General features: G+C 43.9%; 1 protein-coding gene across 1 annotated transcript in view; it reads right to left on the reverse strand.

The window, feature by feature from the left end:
• Positions 1-2,933: 2,933 nt before the first annotated feature.
• Positions 2,934-17,929, reverse strand: part of LOC134910764 (uncharacterized) — a 65,749-nt gene continuing 50,753 nt past the window's right edge. Inside the window, exon 8 of the mRNA XM_063919146.1 lies at positions 2,934-3,856. Within this exon, the coding sequence (XP_063775216.1) occupies positions 2,934-3,856 (923 nt within the window). The remainder of the gene's footprint in view (positions 3,857-17,929) is intronic.

Consider the following 17,929-nt stretch of genomic DNA (forward strand, 5'->3'; position numbering starts at 1 on the left):
CCAGAGGAGAGGTCTAATACCCGGGAATTCCATCTACCTTTCTAATACCCCTTTTACACCACCTGAAATATCCCGGGATTTTGCACGGGAGCGCGCAAAATCCTGGGACTGCAGGAGGTGTAAAAGGGTCCTTCTCCTAAAGCCTGGGTCCACTTTCGCAGGGTTGGACACGGGTAAGACCCAGGTAGGAGGCAGTGTAAATGGGTAAGCCAGGTCAGCTGACCCGGCACCCACTTACAGCATGGCAAACCTCCCGTACTGCAGTGTCCGGTGGGTGGTTGGGAGGCTGGAGGTCACGGCGCACACTGTCTATGCAGATAGCAGCGCCATGTCTGGTGCCTGAAAGCGCCGAAGGATGGGGGCAGCACTGCAGCTTCCAGATTGCTGGACTTGCCCCAGCGAGATGCTCCGGAGCACCGGTCTGCAGTGTTTCCCGGCACTTGGAGATGACATCATCTCTAAGCGCCGAGCCACAAGTCACTACACCCGGGTACAGTGTAAATGGTGCCGATCCGGGAATATTCCCAGATCGGAACTGCGGTATAAATGGGGGAGTCCCAAGTCTTACCCGGCTTGGAACCGTGTTCCAAATCCTGGGTCAGACCCGGGATTTTGCTGTAAAAGTGGTATTACTGACCCGGGTTCCATTTTTGTTAAAGAATTACCAGCATTATTGTTGGATACAGTGGTTATATAATATTTTCTTTACAGTTATACTACTGACACAATCGGGCCCTTAATATCTAAGCATGCTGGCACTTGTTCCTTAAGTGCTGCCATGCCAGTACAGGCTTGCTGGAACTTGTAATCCATCTGTAAAGAGCAATATTATTGTCTATTTTCTTACCACTAACCCACCACCCATGATCACCAGGGCTGGTGGTTCCTTGAGAGGGAGTGATCTAATTTATTTTTGAGTCCTGGGCTGACCAGTTTGGGACTAGTTGCCAGTGTGGCAGGAGGACACCACTCTGTGTGTCCCCATGCTATATCACCAGCCCCGTGGCTGGTTCAGCCTAGATGCCATATTTTCCCTCTATTGTTCCTTACCAGCTAAGGCTGAGAGGTCCAGGGCTGGTCATTATGTTTTTTTTTTTCTTATATTTGCCTTAATTTTGACCTGGATGATCAAAACCAAGAAACTGTGTAGCAGCAAAAAAAATGACTGACATCGATGTCGAGTTTCAATTGAAGTTGTCTATACATGTTGGTAACCATTTGTTTCAGTTTAAAAACTAAACTAACACCTAATTCCACCCCGTAGATATGTTGACTTTAAATGGTATAAAGTAAAAAGTATTTAATTTTTAATACTTTTCATGTAGAAAATTTCATAAAGGTAAATGTTTATTTTTATATAGGATAAGAGACGTACCATAGACTTGTGCCTGTAAGACACCCATCTTCATTTTTAAGATACCCCTGATGAAGTTGTGTTACATGAAACGCGTAGGGTAGGATTGCAGATTTGACCTCATAGATATCGCTTCTGTCATGAGCTCACACCCTGTGGCAGGGTAAAACAGGAAGCTTATGACCTCTTGCCAAAGTGGGTCTATACTGAAGTCTTAAAGATTCCTTACATAAGCATATTTTTATGTAAAGAAATATATACGTTTTTTACCAATATTACTAATATTCTAAACGTGAGATTCCTCTGTCCCTTTTTTTTTAGGTGCTTCTGATATGAGGGTCTATTCGCAGGATTGAAATAAACAAAGGTACCTCCCATTCTACCGGCTTCTGCCAATGGAAATAATCAATGTTGAAAATACATCTGAGATTAACTAAATTGGCTTCATCTTTTCAGATTCTTTCCAGAGAACCTCATTTTTATTTGGAGGCACATTTGGAAGGGCATCTATAAAGATAACTAAGTATTTGAAATACCATCCTAATAGGCACCCTCGGTAGGACTAATTCCATTTTTTGGCTTTCCATCTGGCCCATACCAACTGTGTTGATTTTATGTGGTTTTAAATGTGTAAGTCTGTGTCAGTATTGTGCAATAAATCTGTACATCTTTTTACGTTGACCACCCGTCTATTCAGACACTCACATCATTTATTGCCACACTCACCCCCAGAATAAAAGGGGTGGGGTCACGGATCCAGGACCAGCGCCTATAGGAGAAATCACCCCCACTTTTTTTCTGCTTTTCATTAGGGAGCTCAATAGGGGAGCTCCAGATTTTCTCCTGGGCCAGCTTAAGGTTTCATTGCGCAGCTATTTCATCTCACCTTCTACATAAGTACATTTTACACTGTTACCAACCCTCTTATTCTCCAAAGCCTAATATCAATTGACCTTCAAAATACAGTATCCTCCTTCCTCACCCTGTAAACCATGAACACCGTTATCAAACCCACATCATCTCTCACCTAGTTTACTGTAATCTTCTCCACTCTGACCTTCTGAACTCCTGCCTCAACCCTCTTCAGTCTGCACTTAACTCTGATGCCTACTGCATTTTTTTCTATTGTCATTATACCTCTGCTTTCCCCATGCATCTAGTCCCTCAACTGTCTCCCTGTCCCCCATCGCAAATTTAACTGCTCTCACTCATCTACAAAGCCTTCAATCACACTTTCCTCCTAACATATCCTCACACACCCTCTCACACACTTCATTCTACAAATGTCCATTAACTCTCCACCCCTAACCTGTATAAACCTCTGCTCCACTCTATATACTTCCCTTTTTGCTGTCTTCTCTGTCCTTTTATATTCCCCAAGTAATAAAACAATCTCAACACTTTGATTTTTTTAATGATGTTTATGTTTGTCTATATTTTTTGTTACCTATGTATATTGTTGTATGTTTACCCTGATAAATGGTACATTGGAACCCTTGTGGAACACAATAATAATAATAATAATAATAATAATAATAATAATAATAACAACTACAACAACAACATATTTGATTATTATTCATGAGTAACACATATGATCATTTCCTTTCTCAAGTAGATGTTTTCTTGTATTTAGTTCCGGCCTCCATAGGATAATGTAACATTTGGGAAAAAATATACAACCTAAAAGTCCAGCACATGAAGCTAGTATTGCAAAGATCTCCACAGCCACCATGTATTTCCCTTTGGAGCTGAGATAGGCTGGGATCATGGTGATCCAGACACTGCAGAACACCAGCATGCTGAAGGTGATGTATTTGGCCTCATTAAAACTGTCCGGTAATGTCCTGGCCAAGAATGCTGTAATAAAACTAATGGCTGCCAGGATTCCCATATATCCCAGGACAGAATAAAACCCAATAAGAGAACCTTCATTACACTGGACAATGATCCTTCCCTGATAAGAATGAGTGTCCAGCTCCTGGAAAGGTGGAGAGACAGTCACCCAACTCATACAGATTACCACTTGGATGGATGAGCACACAAACACTACACAATTAGACAGCTTGGTGCTGATCCAGCATTTCCATGGACTTTGGGGTTTGGAGGCTTTAAAAACAATATAAACCATGATAGTTTTGCCTAGGACACAAGATATGGCTCCTGAAAAGAGGATTCCAAAAGAGATCTGACGCAACATGCAGGTGGCATCTACAGGATGTCCAAGGAACAGGAACACAGAGAGAATGCTCAGCATGATGGAGACTAGGAGGAGGAAGCTCAGATTCTTGTTATTGGCTTTCACCAGAGGTGTGTCTCGGTGCAAAATAAATATTCTAAGAATCAAAGACGTCAAAAAGCAAAGCAGAAAAGATGCTAATAAGAATAAGTCAACAATTGTGTCATTTGTGTAGGACAGAAATTCCAACTCTTTGGGAACACACTGAGTCTTCTTCTCATTGGGCCACTCGTGGTCAGCACACTTCAGGCAATTTTCACTATCTGGAAGAATAAAACAACAGGCAGAACATCTGTAGAATAATGACATCGGCACAACACACTATTCAGGACAGCATTGATACCAGAATAACAATACTTTATGGGCTTCTGCAAGAGTCAGGAAAATCCTGTCTACTTTTGCATGTAGTACACAATCACTGGGCAGCTCTAATTTTACACTGAGATTTAATGGGTTTATTATCTAGCGATTGGGTTGTCAAGGCTGTTGATCATGGTTGGCTTTAAAATGGCAACATAAATAAATACTAAACATGCCTGGTTTAGCATTGAATCCTTTTGCTATTTTAAAACTATTGATCAAAGCTGTAGTTGTGACAACCTAATGCTTAGTAAATATACCCCTATAATAGAACTAGGCTATGCAACCACTATTAACTCTATTTGTATATTTTTAAATTTGCCTCCTTGAGGCAAACAATGTCTTTAATTGGGAGCAAAGTTACATCTGACTGGATCTACTCAAATCTTGATACTCCCCCTCTCCCGCTGTTGTCACTACAATGCCCCATGTGGAGTAGGAGATTGAGATTGAAGGGAGTTAGAGCCAAAAAGGGTGTCAGGGGGAGAGAAAGAGTGTAGTAAGAAGAGAGAGAGAGAGAAGGATTCTTGGAAAAAGAGAGAATGAGTGAAAGAGAGAGAGAGAGGAGCAAGAGAGCGGGTGTCAGGGGGAAAGAGAGAAAGGAATGACAGGAGTGAAAAAATGGCATTAGGTAGAGAGAGAGTGTCAGAGATAGAGAGAGTGGTAGAGAGACAGAAGGGGATGAGTAATTAAGGGAGGGGAGTGAGAGTGAATGAGAGAGATAGAGAGTGTCAGGGAGGAAGAGAGAAACCAAGAGAGGGTAAGAGAGGGTGTCAGGAAGAAAAATAGGGAGAAACATAACAAGAGAGAGAGGGTGACAGTGAGAGAAAGAGAGTGTCATGGAGAGAGAGAGCTTGTGTTAGAAAGAGAAAGACAGTGTCAGGGATAGAGGGAGAGAGAGAGAGTTGTCAGGGAGAGATAGAGATAGCAAGCTAGACAGTGTCAGTGAGAGGGAAGGACAGTGTCAGGAAGAGAGTTACTGTGTCAGGGAGAGAGACAGTGTCAGGGTGAGAGAGACAGTGTCAGGGTGAGAGAGATAATATCAGAGAGAGAGAGACCATGTCAGGGAGAGAGATAGACAGAGACAGTGTCAGGGAGAGAGAGGGCAAGAGTGTCAGGATGAGAATGTCAGGGAGAGAAAGGGAGAGAGGTACAGTGTTAGGGTGAAAGAGATAGAGGGAGTGCCAGAAAGAGGAAGAGAGATAGACAGTGTCAGGAAGATACAGTGTCAGGGAGAGAGATAGACAGTGTCAGGGAGGAAAAGAGAAAGCAAGAAAGAGTAAGAGAGGGTGTCAGGAAGAGAAATAGGGAGAAACATAACAAGAGAGAGAGGAGAGAGAGAGAGAGAGAGAGAGAGAGAGAGAGAGAGAGAGAGAGAGGGTGTCAGAGAGAGAGAGAGAGAGAGTCTGGGAGAGAGAGTGTGTTAGAGAGAGAGAGAGAGTGTCAGGGAGAGAGGGAGAGAGTGAGTGTCAGGGAGAGAGAGAGATAGCGAGCTAGACAGTGTCAGTGAAAGGGGAAGACAGTGTCAGGGAGAGAGACAGTGTCAGGGAGAGAGAGACAGTGTCAGGGAGAGAGACAGTGTCAGGGAGAGAGATAGACAGAGACAGTGTCAGGGAGAGGGAGGGCGAGAGTGTTACGATGAGAGTGTCAGGGAGAGAAAGGGAGAGAGGTACAGTGTTAGGGCAAAAGAGAGAGAGGGAGAGAGTGCAGGGAGAGAGAGGGACAGTGTCAGGGAGATATAGTGTCAGGGAGGGAGAGAGACAGTGTCAGAGAAAGGGAGGGAGGAAGACAGTGTCAGGGGGAGAGAGAGAGAAGGAGTGTGTCCGGAAGAGGGTGAGGGAGAGACAATTTTCTCAGGGAGAGAGACAGTGTCAGGGAGAGAGAAAGAGAGAGACAGAAGCAAGAGAGAGTGTCAGGGAGAGAGGGGGATCGAGCACTACCTAACTCCAGGAGAGGTCTCTGATGGGGGTGGTCACTTACCGGCATTAGGCCCTGCCCCCTAAATACCCGTGAATCACAGCACTTGGAGTTGGCCAGGAAGGCCCCTATGCTGGATCCTCCATGTGGCTGCAGTCTTGGGGGAACAGGGGGGGTGTCGAGGCTATGCTATCGATGGTGGCTGTTCTTAGTGGGTGGAAAGGGGAGCTATGGGCCTTGGAGGCAGCCGATGACTGGGCATAGGGGGAGCAGCGGGCCCTCAAAGCAGCCCGGACCACATTGCAGCTGAACCCCCTGCATCCATGGTAGGTATGCCACTGATAGGTCAGGTCCTACATATTTGTGTCATAAACAGTTTTATTTCTTAACGTTATTGATAAAACAATCTGCAAAAATGCTTACATTGAGATTGTGGTTAGGGTTCCCTGATAACTGGATTATCCACATAATGTCCATGCTAACATTTTATCAGTATAAATGGTCATTTTTAATGACTGCATTTTAAGGCTTACCACCAAAACACAACCTCTATTTGAAATAGCTAATATAGTCCCTCATTCTGAGTTGATTGCTCGCTAGCTACTTTTAGCAGCCGTGCAAACGCATAGTCGCAGCCCATGGGGGGGGGGGGTGTATTTTCGGTTTGCAAGAGTGCGACCGCCTGTGCAGCCGAGCGGTACGAAAACATTTTGTGCAAAACAAGACCAGCCCTGTAGTTACTTATTCTGTGCGATGATTGCTGCGATGAAGGTCCCGTAATTGATGTCCGACACCCGCCCTGCAAACGCATGGACACGCCTGTGTTTTTCCAAACACTCCCAGAAAATGGTCAGTTGACACCCATAAACTCCCAGTTCCTGTCAATCTCCTTGTGATCGGCTGTGCGAATGGAATTGTCGCTAGAAGCAGTGCAAAACAACAATGCTCTTGGTACCCGTACACCGTGCGTGCGCATTGCGGCCCACATGCGTGCGTAGTTTTGCCGTTTTTTTAAATGATCGCTACGCAGCGTACAACGCCAGCTAGCGATCAACTCGGAATGAGGGCCATAGGGAGAAGGAGAAGGATTTTGTGGAATCTTCAGTTACGAATAAACAATTTATACACATAGCACAATTCATATATCAAATAATAAATATTAGATAAAATAAAAAAGTAAATCATAAAAAAACATATCCACTACAAGCTACATGACTATGTCTCACTTAAATAGATATGTACCACTAAAATGTGAGGCCATACTTAGTTTGAGATATTACATAATATGCTCAAAAAGCCAATGTGTCCTACTCTAATTCACCCAATTTTTAGTCCATCCCTTTGTGGCTCACTATATATTTTTCCCCCCATTTATGGTTAGTTAGTGATGTCATGTATTAATAGCGGCTGTAATGTGGTGCTGAGTACCATCCAGTAACTCACTGTAATTATCTGATATGTCATAAGTGGGTAACATGGTATCCCGTCTTTAGCTTGACCTCACTTAGGTCAACAGTCATTAGGTTGACCACTATTGGTCAACATGCATTAGGTTGACATGGTCTTTAGGTTGACATGGTCAGTAGGTTGACATGGCAAAGGTCGACACATGAAAAGGTTTTTTTCTTACTTACGGTAGCAGAGTGAGGCACCCTGTTCAAACCACGGCGAGCGCAGTGAGCCATGCAAGGGGACAGGGTGCACTAATTGGGGTTCCCGGTCACTTTACAAAGACAACAACACCAAATTTAAAAAAACAACAACTCATGTCGACCTTTGCCCATGTCGTCATATTCCATGTCAAACGCACGTCAGTGTCGACCTATTTCAGGTGTCGACATACTCACTGTCGACCAATAGTGGTCACCCTAATGACTGTCGACCTAGTTAGGGTCGACCCAATGATCCACACTCGGGTAACATTTACCTCACCTGTAACTGGTTTGATATCATGGAAATGCTAGATACCTGTTGTCACAATTCAACATCTTAGACACTTACCTGCCCCATGGTCTTCATCTCTTCTGAGCTCTGGGAGTGTCTGTCATCATTCTTTACATCACTTCTGCATGGCTGCTGTCCTGACATCTCCATGTGTATCCTCTCGCTGGCTCCATCTGCCTGGCATCGCCATATTGGTCCCGGTCAGCTGACCGCTGATGAACCAATTAGATTCCAATCTCTGACCAGCTGACCATGTCCACCAATGCAATGCAAGCAAGGGGGATAAAAATAATCTTCTGACACCCAGAGGGGGCAAGAGCAACGTTTGACTTTAGGCATCCTGTTGCTTAAGTTACCAGGTCTCCTTGTGTATCTGCATCTCATTGTCAGCTCATTGTCTAGATAGTGTAGCTGTGCCTTGTGCCAATATATACTAGTTCAAGCTTGGTTCCATTGTACTAAACCATTCCAGTCCAGCACATATCCATTGTACTATGGCTTACCGGTCCAGCCTGGATCCATTGTGCTAAGCTATTTCTGTCCATCCCAGATCCATCATGCTAAGCTATTCCGGTTCAAACACGGTTCAATTGTCCAAGTCATAACAGTTTAGGCCCGTTCCACTGTTCCAAAACCATACCGGTTCAAGCCCAGTTCCATTGTGCCAAGCCTTACCAGTTCAAGTCTGATTACACAGTGTCAGAATACTCTGGTCCAATTCCAGATCCAGTATTCTAGTTACTCAAGTTACAGATGCTGTCTATATCTCTTATTTTATACTTCGGAAGACTCAGTCTGCTCCAGTCCTGTGCTCATTATCATGTCAGTACCCTAAACTTCTGAAGTTGCAAATTCTTTCAAGCTAGAGTGTGACCAAGTATCTCTTAGTCATCATATTTAGTTCCAGAGTTCTATGAGGAGGAATTACCTATGTCCGCCTACTTTACTGCACACAAATGAGACATTCGAACCAGATTCTAGATCTCTTCAAACCAAACAAATTCCTGACAGTTGTGCACTGCCTGAAAGATGGACTCAGAAGATGATCAAGGTGCTGGGGCAATTGCCTTACAGAGTATGATGAATAATCTTGATACACAGGTATCTACACAGCAGCAAATGATGCAGTAGCAACAAGAACTATGTTGAAGTTGGAAAATATTACAGTACACACATCACGTGCAAACACCACACAGATGGCCTCTGTGTGCGTACTTGTTCTGCCGTGCGTGCGCATATTCGCAAGTTGCGTATGACCGCTCACGCGGTCCTGCGTATTAGCGTGTGGTATGAGTAATTACGGTAGCATTTGTATTCGCATGGAAAAGCCACAAAGACATATCTCATATTTAATCCACATAGTGCACAATGTACACATAGCCCACATGCACCACACCAGCAAGTTATACTTGTTTGAAAGGTACAACAACAAAGGGATTCACCTTTGCAGGATATGAGGGGACAGCATTAGGTTATGAGGTGGTGTTTGGTATTCAACTGTAGGGTATTTAAAGGGCAACATTCCGGTAGCAGTTTGCAGAAGATAGCACGCTCCTGCGCATAATTATGCGCAGGAACAGGATATTAATATTATACTGTGTTTACTGTACTCTGATATTCGGCGGGAACCCAGTGGAGACCAACTGCAAGCACACCTGGACCAGACATTGCCCACCTATTCAAGCCAACCTATGACCCCTCCTGTACTGTAAATGACCAGCCCGTTGTCCTATAGATGAAGAGGTTACAGTTTCTATTGTATTGGGTTTTGACCAACTGTATAAAAGCCAAGCTGCCTAACCGGTCATTCATCTCTCTCTGAAGGTCATCTTGCTTGATTGACTGAGCACCGAACCGTGTGGCGCTGGCGAAACAAAACGTATGTACCATTGATTGTAGCCTCTTTTCTGTCATTGTGATTGTATATATGTTGTATCCCCCTTTCAGCAATTATACATTGGTGGGTCGGATCCCAACATCTTAAATACAATTGGTGTTGTGTCTCCTTCCCGCTAAGTTTTTAAAGTGTGTTTCAGCCACACGTGTAGCTGCATTGTGCTCTCAGCGTGTCGGTGTGCGTGTGTGTATGCACTGTGTGTACTTAGTAGTCTGTTGCGGCGTGTGTACGCAAAGTGCGTACACGGGACGGACCTTTGTACGCTAACTGTGTAAAAAGTACGTAGGTTAAGGATTACATACAGCGGCCGCAGCGGCTCAAATTTAATTGTATTGAGTGCATTAAGTTATCGCTTTTAGTCCTGTAAGTAAATCAGCATTTACAATTGGGGGCTCGATCCGGTTTTTCACACACTTGCGATCTTGCGGATCAGAGCAGACTTTAATCTGTCAGCAAAGGGTGGAGATACATCTTTAAGTAAAACCTTTTCCTGGTTGCTTGGATGTTTTAAAACCCTATTTTGTGCTGTTAGATTGAATCTGCTTTGTCTAGTCTGTAGAGGTGATGATAGAATCCGGAGGTAAACAGGAAAAAAGCTATTTAAAAATCTGTGTAATTTTTTTTAACGCCAAAAGCGTACACAAAGCGTACACAAAGCATACCAATATTTTGCATACTCTCCCACATATTGTTGCCATAGGTTATTAGTAATTTTAGACCTGTGTGAAATCGGATACATTTGTTTGCTATATAGATAAAGTTGAAATAAGTGTATTAAGGGTGTATTCATAAAACATAAAACGCAGTTCTGGCCTAGTCGTTAAAGGGTTATACAGAACAAGTGTGGGTTGTGTTAGTGAGTGATAATAGTTTGTATTGCTCACATTTAAAGAGATTGTGTGATTTGTTGAATTGCGGACGTACGTTTGTACACGTGTGATGGACAAAGTACAGGAGCGTGCATGTGGCGCAGGGTCGCACACGTGGCGTAAAAGGCAAGCACGGTCGCGTGTTTACACAAGGTTGCGTAGGATTACGGACGCTAAGTACAAATCACATGATAGTTTTTCAATTAAAGGCGGGATAGTATACATTTAATACAATAGCACATAACTATCTGATTTCAAAAACAGGTTACCTTAAATATTTTGTTTAAAAGTGTAAGTGCCTCTGGGGTAAAGTAACCAACCTAAGGGAGTGGAATATTTTGTACAGAAAAGAAAAACAAGGTGTATCTGAGTGAGTGAAAGCAGGAGTGCGTGGAGTGAGCCCCGGAAATCGGGTCCCGTGGTACACCAAGTAAGGGGAGGCTTGGTGGCATGAGGCAGCTGACTTTCGTTAATACAGATAGAAATAATATGCAAATCATGAGGTGATTTGCAGAGGAGCATGATATAAAATTGTGCATTGTGCAGAAGTATAGAAATTGTGAATTAAAGTTTAAAGGTTGTGTGTTACGCTCCGGGTGAGGAGTGCAGCTTGTATATTCGACTCCAGTGATCGTAGGGCGGATAGGTAACAAGTACCTATACGCTGTGCGATTGGACCGCATGTTTGTGGGTGTGATACGTGACGCAATTTGATACCCCCTTTGCGAGCTTTTGCGTAAACAAAGGTATCATTAGCGCCGTGTAGAGCATATGCAAGCGTGATTTGTGTATTGCATAAAAGGAAGTTTTCGCTGGTCTCTCTCAGGAAAATCTTCAACGGTGGATATTCACTGGAAAAGGTAAGTTACTCCAAAAACTTCCAGTGAATAGAAGCCAGTTAGGGCCTCACTGGGTACGTGGTGGTCACTACTGGAGTGAGTTGTGGTACGCCAGCAGAGAAGGAGTGGGTGGAAGCGCTCAGAGAACTTTCACCGTCTATTTGTGTTGTGCATTTGGGGATTGCGTCTACAGGCAAAAAGTCCGCGATGGGATCCAATTGCACAAGCAGTGGGCGTTTGATAGCTAGGGTTCAGGCTGAAGAATTGCGGCTGAGAGGGTCAGCGAGGTTTATTATGTGTGAGAAATATGGTTCACACACGGAGGCTTTTTGCAATGAATGGGTATGTATGACTGCTGAAGATAGGGCCTCATTCCCCAGGATGGGCAGCTTTGAATCAGAGGTATTACAGAACATAAGGATTTGAATATGTCTGATTAAATCAAGAAAACAAAGGCTCAGGCATACCGATTGTTTAAATCTGTGGCAACAAGAGGGGGAGGTGCAAAAGGAACTGGCTCACACAGCAGGTTCCAAACCTAGCGGGAAGGCAATTGCGAGTGCACCACCACCACCATATGTTGATGGGGAGAAATTGGCTACAAGCAATGGTGCATTGGTAAAGGATAGGAAAGTGATTGATCAATGTGTTAACCCTAACCCTTGCCAGTTGTATCCCATTTTAAATTTTCCCCAGGATTGTGAGGAGGATGATGAGCCCAGCACGATATCGGCACTCTCTCTAGCAGCCACCATACAGGACACCCAGGTGGGCATGGCCCAACCACCAAGAGTAGTAGCGATACCCCCCAGCGGAGGGGTGAGTGAGGTTGTGTCCACTGGTAAGTACGGTACCATACACTATGCAGAAACGATAGCTCCCCGCATTATAGAATCAAGTCAAAACGATATAGTTGAACTAATGCCATGCATTTTCCTTGGTCCCGAGCAGAGTTAAGGTCAATTATGTCAGAATTCACCGATCCCAGAAAAGATCTAGTCGGATGACAGAAATTCATTAAAGAGTTAGGTAACGCCCACGAGCCCACAAATAAAGATTGGCGAACAGTGCTACGAGTATCTACCCTCAAATATTGACATCACAAAATTCATAACGGATTGTAAGTTAGACGCAGAGGTACCTCTCACTGATGAGTACAATCAGGAGAATGTACGGCAAATCAACCTGCAATTAGGAGTGTATTTCATCTGTTGTTAAATGGAATAAAATTTTCTCCATAAGACAAAAGGAAGGTGAAATGGCATCCTAATATTTCCATTGAGCACTGCAGGAAATATCTAGATACACTGGGATCGAGGATATTAAGGAGAATGCACACCACAGGGAGGTAGCTGTTTCTGTGTTGATGGACGGTTTAGAGGAGTCACTAAGGACAAGGGTGCAAACCTCTCTACCTAATTGGAGAAGTATCTCGGTGGCTGCGTTGAGAGAGTCCGCTATCAAGCACGACCGTAACATCAGCAAACACAGGGAGTCGCAAGGGGATAAGCTGATGACGGTGAGTATACAGGCACTTACAGGAACGTCCTATTAGCCAAAACCCCAGACCCCTGATGGTAAGTCAAGGTCAATGGTATGTTACTATTGTAAAAAGGAAGGATATTATGCAAGATATTGTAGGAATAAAGGGACACATAACGTATACAGACACCCTAGACCTGAATACGAACCACACTACAATTTACATAATTGGGATCAGGGACCACATAGAAGAGATTATGAGCCACATAGAGGAGAAACAAGGAGGTACCCACCAAGGAGAGACTGGCAGGCTTCCGAAAACTCACAGCTACTCCCCTCACATATTGTAGCTGCCAATGCACTGCGGGAGGGTCCCACTACACAATAGGGGTTGGGCCACACCTGTAGTCGGCAGCCAGTGAAGTTGATTGCTAGCCTTGGTAGTGAACCTGAGGTCATGGTTGATGTAGCTGGTGTACCATTACCTTTCTTGTAGATACAGGGGCAGCCAGGTCAGTGTTGAAATCCACATCAGGTGTAAAAACCACGGGTAAAATGATTTCGGCAATGGGAGTTACAGGAACGGTGCAACAATACCCTTTGAGTAGACCTGCAGAGATTATGATAGGGCCCTTGCAGACAAAACATTCCTTTCTGTTGGCTGCATCGGCTCCGACTAATCTACTTGGCAGAGACTTATTTTGTAAAATGCGGTGTATCCTATATTGTACTCCTGAGGGTGTCTTCTTGGATATACCTGAGAACTATGCTCAAGAAGTGCAAGATATACTAGACACCCCTCAAAGGCTAATGTCGCATTCTGCTGTTATAGACACGTGTCCATCGCAGGTAGAGGAAATGATCTCACAAATACTGGGTTCTCTATGGGCCAAAGATGGACAGAACACTGGATTGATGGTGAATGTAGCTCCAGTAGCAGTACAAGTAAAAGATGTCAGAATAGCTCCAAAAATCCCTCAGTATCCTCTGAAGCTAGAGGTAGAATTAGGAGTGTACCCTGTCATAGAGCGGCTGCTGCAGCAGGGCATCCTAGTCAGGACATCCAGCAAAGCCAATAGTCCCATCTTCCCTGTGAAAAAGAGTGGGGGGAGGGGTTATAGGCTAGTGCAGGATCTAAGGGGGATAAACAAGATAGTTGAGAGCCAATTCCCAGTAGTGCCCAATCCAGCTGTCATCCTCATGCAGATTCCCTCTACCGCAAAATTCTTCACTGTCATTGATCTCTGTTCTGCTTTCTTTTCTGTCCCTCTTCACCCTGACAGCCAATACCTCTTTGCCTTCATGTACAGGGGATTACAGTACACCTGGACTCGTCTCCCCCAAGGTTTCATTGACAGCCCGAGTATTTTCTCCCAGGCCTTACATGGCTGTTTGCAATCCTTTCAACCTGAGAGTGTATCAGTGCTAATACAATATGTTGATGATAGTTGTGTTCTGACTCACTCGAGTCATCCTTGGCAGATACTAAACAGCTTCTGTTTCATCTCTCCCAGACAGGACACAATGTTTCAAAGGATAAGCTGCAGTTGTGCCGGACCAGGGTTAAATACTTGGGACATTGCTTGACACAAGGACTTAGGGACCTGACCGCTGATAGGATAGAGACGATTCGCGACATGACTCTGCAGCAAACTCAGCAACAGATCCGCACTTTCCTCAGAATGTGTGGGTACTGTCGGAACTGGATTCCAGGGTTCTCCATATTGGCACTACCTTTGTAGGAGATGGTCTCTTTGAACAAACCAGAACAGGTCTCACACACAGATGTGTCCGAACTGGCGTTTGACAGACTAAAACAGTGTTTATCACAAGCACCTGCGTTGGGTATGCCAGATTATGAAAAGCCCTTTGAGTTGTATGGTACTGAAAGTGCTGGGTGCATGGCAGGAGTCTTAACACAGAAACATGGTGATTCCAGCAGACCGGTAGCCTACTACAGTGCACAGTTGGACATGGTAGCATGGTCTCTCCCCACTAGCATGCGAAGTGTTGCAGCGATAACTTTGCTGGTAAGTAAAAGCGAGGACGTAGTGTTAGGACACGACTTGACCATTCATACACCTCATGCAGTATCAGCCTTACTAAACTCTGCCCAAACCAGACATGTCTCATCTGCTCGGTTTACAAAGTGGGAATTATCACTGATGGACCTGGTAAACATCACCACTAAGAGATGCAGCTCACTAAATCCTGCAACATACTTGCCAAGTGTGCCTGGTCATGCACAAAGGGTAGAGGATGAGAATGATGGTGAAGGAGAATTTAGTGCAGATACTGATGCGCATGATTGTATGGAATACCTGAACCAAACTTTCACTGCGAGACCTGACATCAGTGACAACCCACTGGAAGGAGTAGACTTTACCTTCTACACTGACGGTAGTTGCCACAGACAGACGGAATCGGGAGACCTGTGCACCGGATATGTAGTTGTAGATAATGAAGGTATCATAGAAGCTGAACCCCTTGGCCCACCACACCCAGCACAAGTTGCTGAGCTGGTCGCCCTGACCAGAGCATGTGAGTTGGCCAAAGGTAAGTCAGCTAATATATACATGGACTCTAGGTATGCCTTTGGAGTGGTGCATGATTTTGGGGCCCTGTGGCGCCTCAGATATTTCATGACGGCAGCTGACACACCTGTAGTGCATACGTCGCACATCCAGAGGCTCCTGACAGCAATACAGGAACCAGACAGAGTGGCTGTTATCAAGTGTAAAGCACACACTTACAACCAAGACCCAATCTCACTTGGTAACAGCCGGGCAGACGAAGCTGCTAAATCAGCAGCAAGCACAACCATACAAATGAACATCACATCACTGATGACATTTGAAACAGTTAACATGCAACAGTTAATTCCCTACAGGAAAAGGCAGTCTGGAAGGTGAAGGGATATGGTCAGGAGTCCTCAGGACTTTGGACAGATGGACACGGTAAGCCAGTGGCCCCCAGAACATATCTCCCGAGACTAGCTGAGGCGACACACGGTCTGACTCATCTGAGCAAGGAGGGTATGTGCAAGCTGGTAAGAGCCTACTGGAGTGCACCAGGATTCTCTTCTCATGCAGGTAATAAAGCAATGACATGTCTTACTTGCTTGAGGAAGACTATTGGTAAAGCAATACCAACGGAGCCATCCCATATCCCTCCTACAGATGGACTTTTCAGGTAATACAAATCAACTTCATACAGTTACCACCCTGTAGGAATTTGAAATATGTGTTATTATGTACTGATGTGCTTTCCAACTGGGTAGGAGCATTCCCCGCTGCCACAAATACTGCTGTGTTCACTGCAAAGAAAATCGTGCAGGAATTTGTGTGCAGATATGGTATCCCTAGAATGATTGAAAGTGATAGGGGTACCCATTTTACAGGTGAAGTCTTTCAGGTCATGTGCAAACTGATGGGAATTAATAGCAAGCTGCATATTCCGTACCGGCCACAGGCGAGTGCGAAGGTGGAGAGAATGAACGGCACTATTAAGAAAAAGCTGAGCAAAGTGATGGCTGAAACTGGATTGCTGTGGCTAGAAGCTTTGCCACTAGTGTTGTACAGCATCAGAACCACTCCCAGGTCACCGCTTGACTGATCACCCTTTGAAATTCTTTTTGGTCCACAGCCCCATGTAATGATAGACCCCCAGGATGATTTGAAATGCAATAACGAAATAACTGTGAAATATTTGGTTAGGATGAGCCAGCAGCTGAGAAATCAACAAAGAAATCTAAAGCTGGTGATTCCTGACCTACCGAACAGTAATTGTCAAGACATTGAGCCTGGGGATTATGTGATGATGCAAAATTTTTACGCTAAGGTTGCCTCATAGACAGGTGGGAAGGCCTATATCAAGTCTTCACAAAAAAAGGGAAGAAAGAGGGTTCGGAATGCCCTAAAGTGGTGCACACAATCTTATATTAAAATATAACTTTTATTATTATATATAATAAAACCAGCGAATTTTAAGAAAAAAGGTAAGAGAGTGTAAATAAGATAGAAATTGTGATTAAAATTGAAAAAGCTGCGCACTAGATGTCATCCGTATAGTTCCTAAATTCTAATATTGGAACAATGAAGAGTGTCCTAGAGGTATATGCTTTCTCTATAACTGTATATCTGTTATTCTAAACCCCTAGAATAAGTGTCTCTATTTTTCAAGTCCCTCTCGGGATATGTACTGTGAGACCGTTATGGAAACAGGACTCCTATTTTCTTAATATATAATAGTAACAAAATGATAGTAGTGCTCCAATGGTTTGCTGTGTTAAATGATAAACATAATGAAATGATCTTCCAACAATGTGTGTTATGTTTTTATTGTATCACTGGAATGATAACATAATTCTTAGGCTTCAATTGTACCACAGAGGCATCTGTATATTCTCAGTTCATTTGATACTGTTACATCCACTGTGAATGAGTCATGTGTGTAGTGATACAATTGTAACACATGCAGGAGAAACAGCAGGTGTCTGATTCTCAGATTGAACTCTAACAGCCTTATGGTTCTTGGCTGTTTATGTCTGACAATCTAATCTCAGTTTAATTGTGACAATTGTAACACATGCAGGAGAAACAGCAGATGTCTGATTCTCAGATTAAACTCTAACTGTTCTTGGCTGTTTATGCCTGACAATCTAATCTCAGTTTAATTGTGACATGAGGATGGACTTATTTGCAGCTCACGTTGCTGCTTATCACAATGGGTTAAACTTTCCCCGTCACAATGTTGATTGGTGATTAATATTCACCTTAACACAGTATTAATTAGGCACTTTCCCCTCGGAATCACTATAATGTTATACTGTATTCGCTCCTAAATTATTCATAAAGGAGCATTCAAAGTTTATTCTTTTGAATTAGATTGAGACAGAGATAGAGCAGGCTTATTGAATAGCAATTAGGCATTCATTAAGCATGTGAACCATGTCACTGATGCCCCAGTATATATGCAGTCCTTTGAACAGTGCTTTATAGTATAAGTATACTGTTTATGTTAAAACTG

This window comes from Pseudophryne corroboree, chromosome 4, assembly GCF_028390025.1.
Source record: "Pseudophryne corroboree isolate aPseCor3 chromosome 4, aPseCor3.hap2, whole genome shotgun sequence".
In the NCBI taxonomy this organism is placed as follows: Eukaryota; Metazoa; Chordata; class Amphibia; order Anura; family Myobatrachidae; genus Pseudophryne; species Pseudophryne corroboree.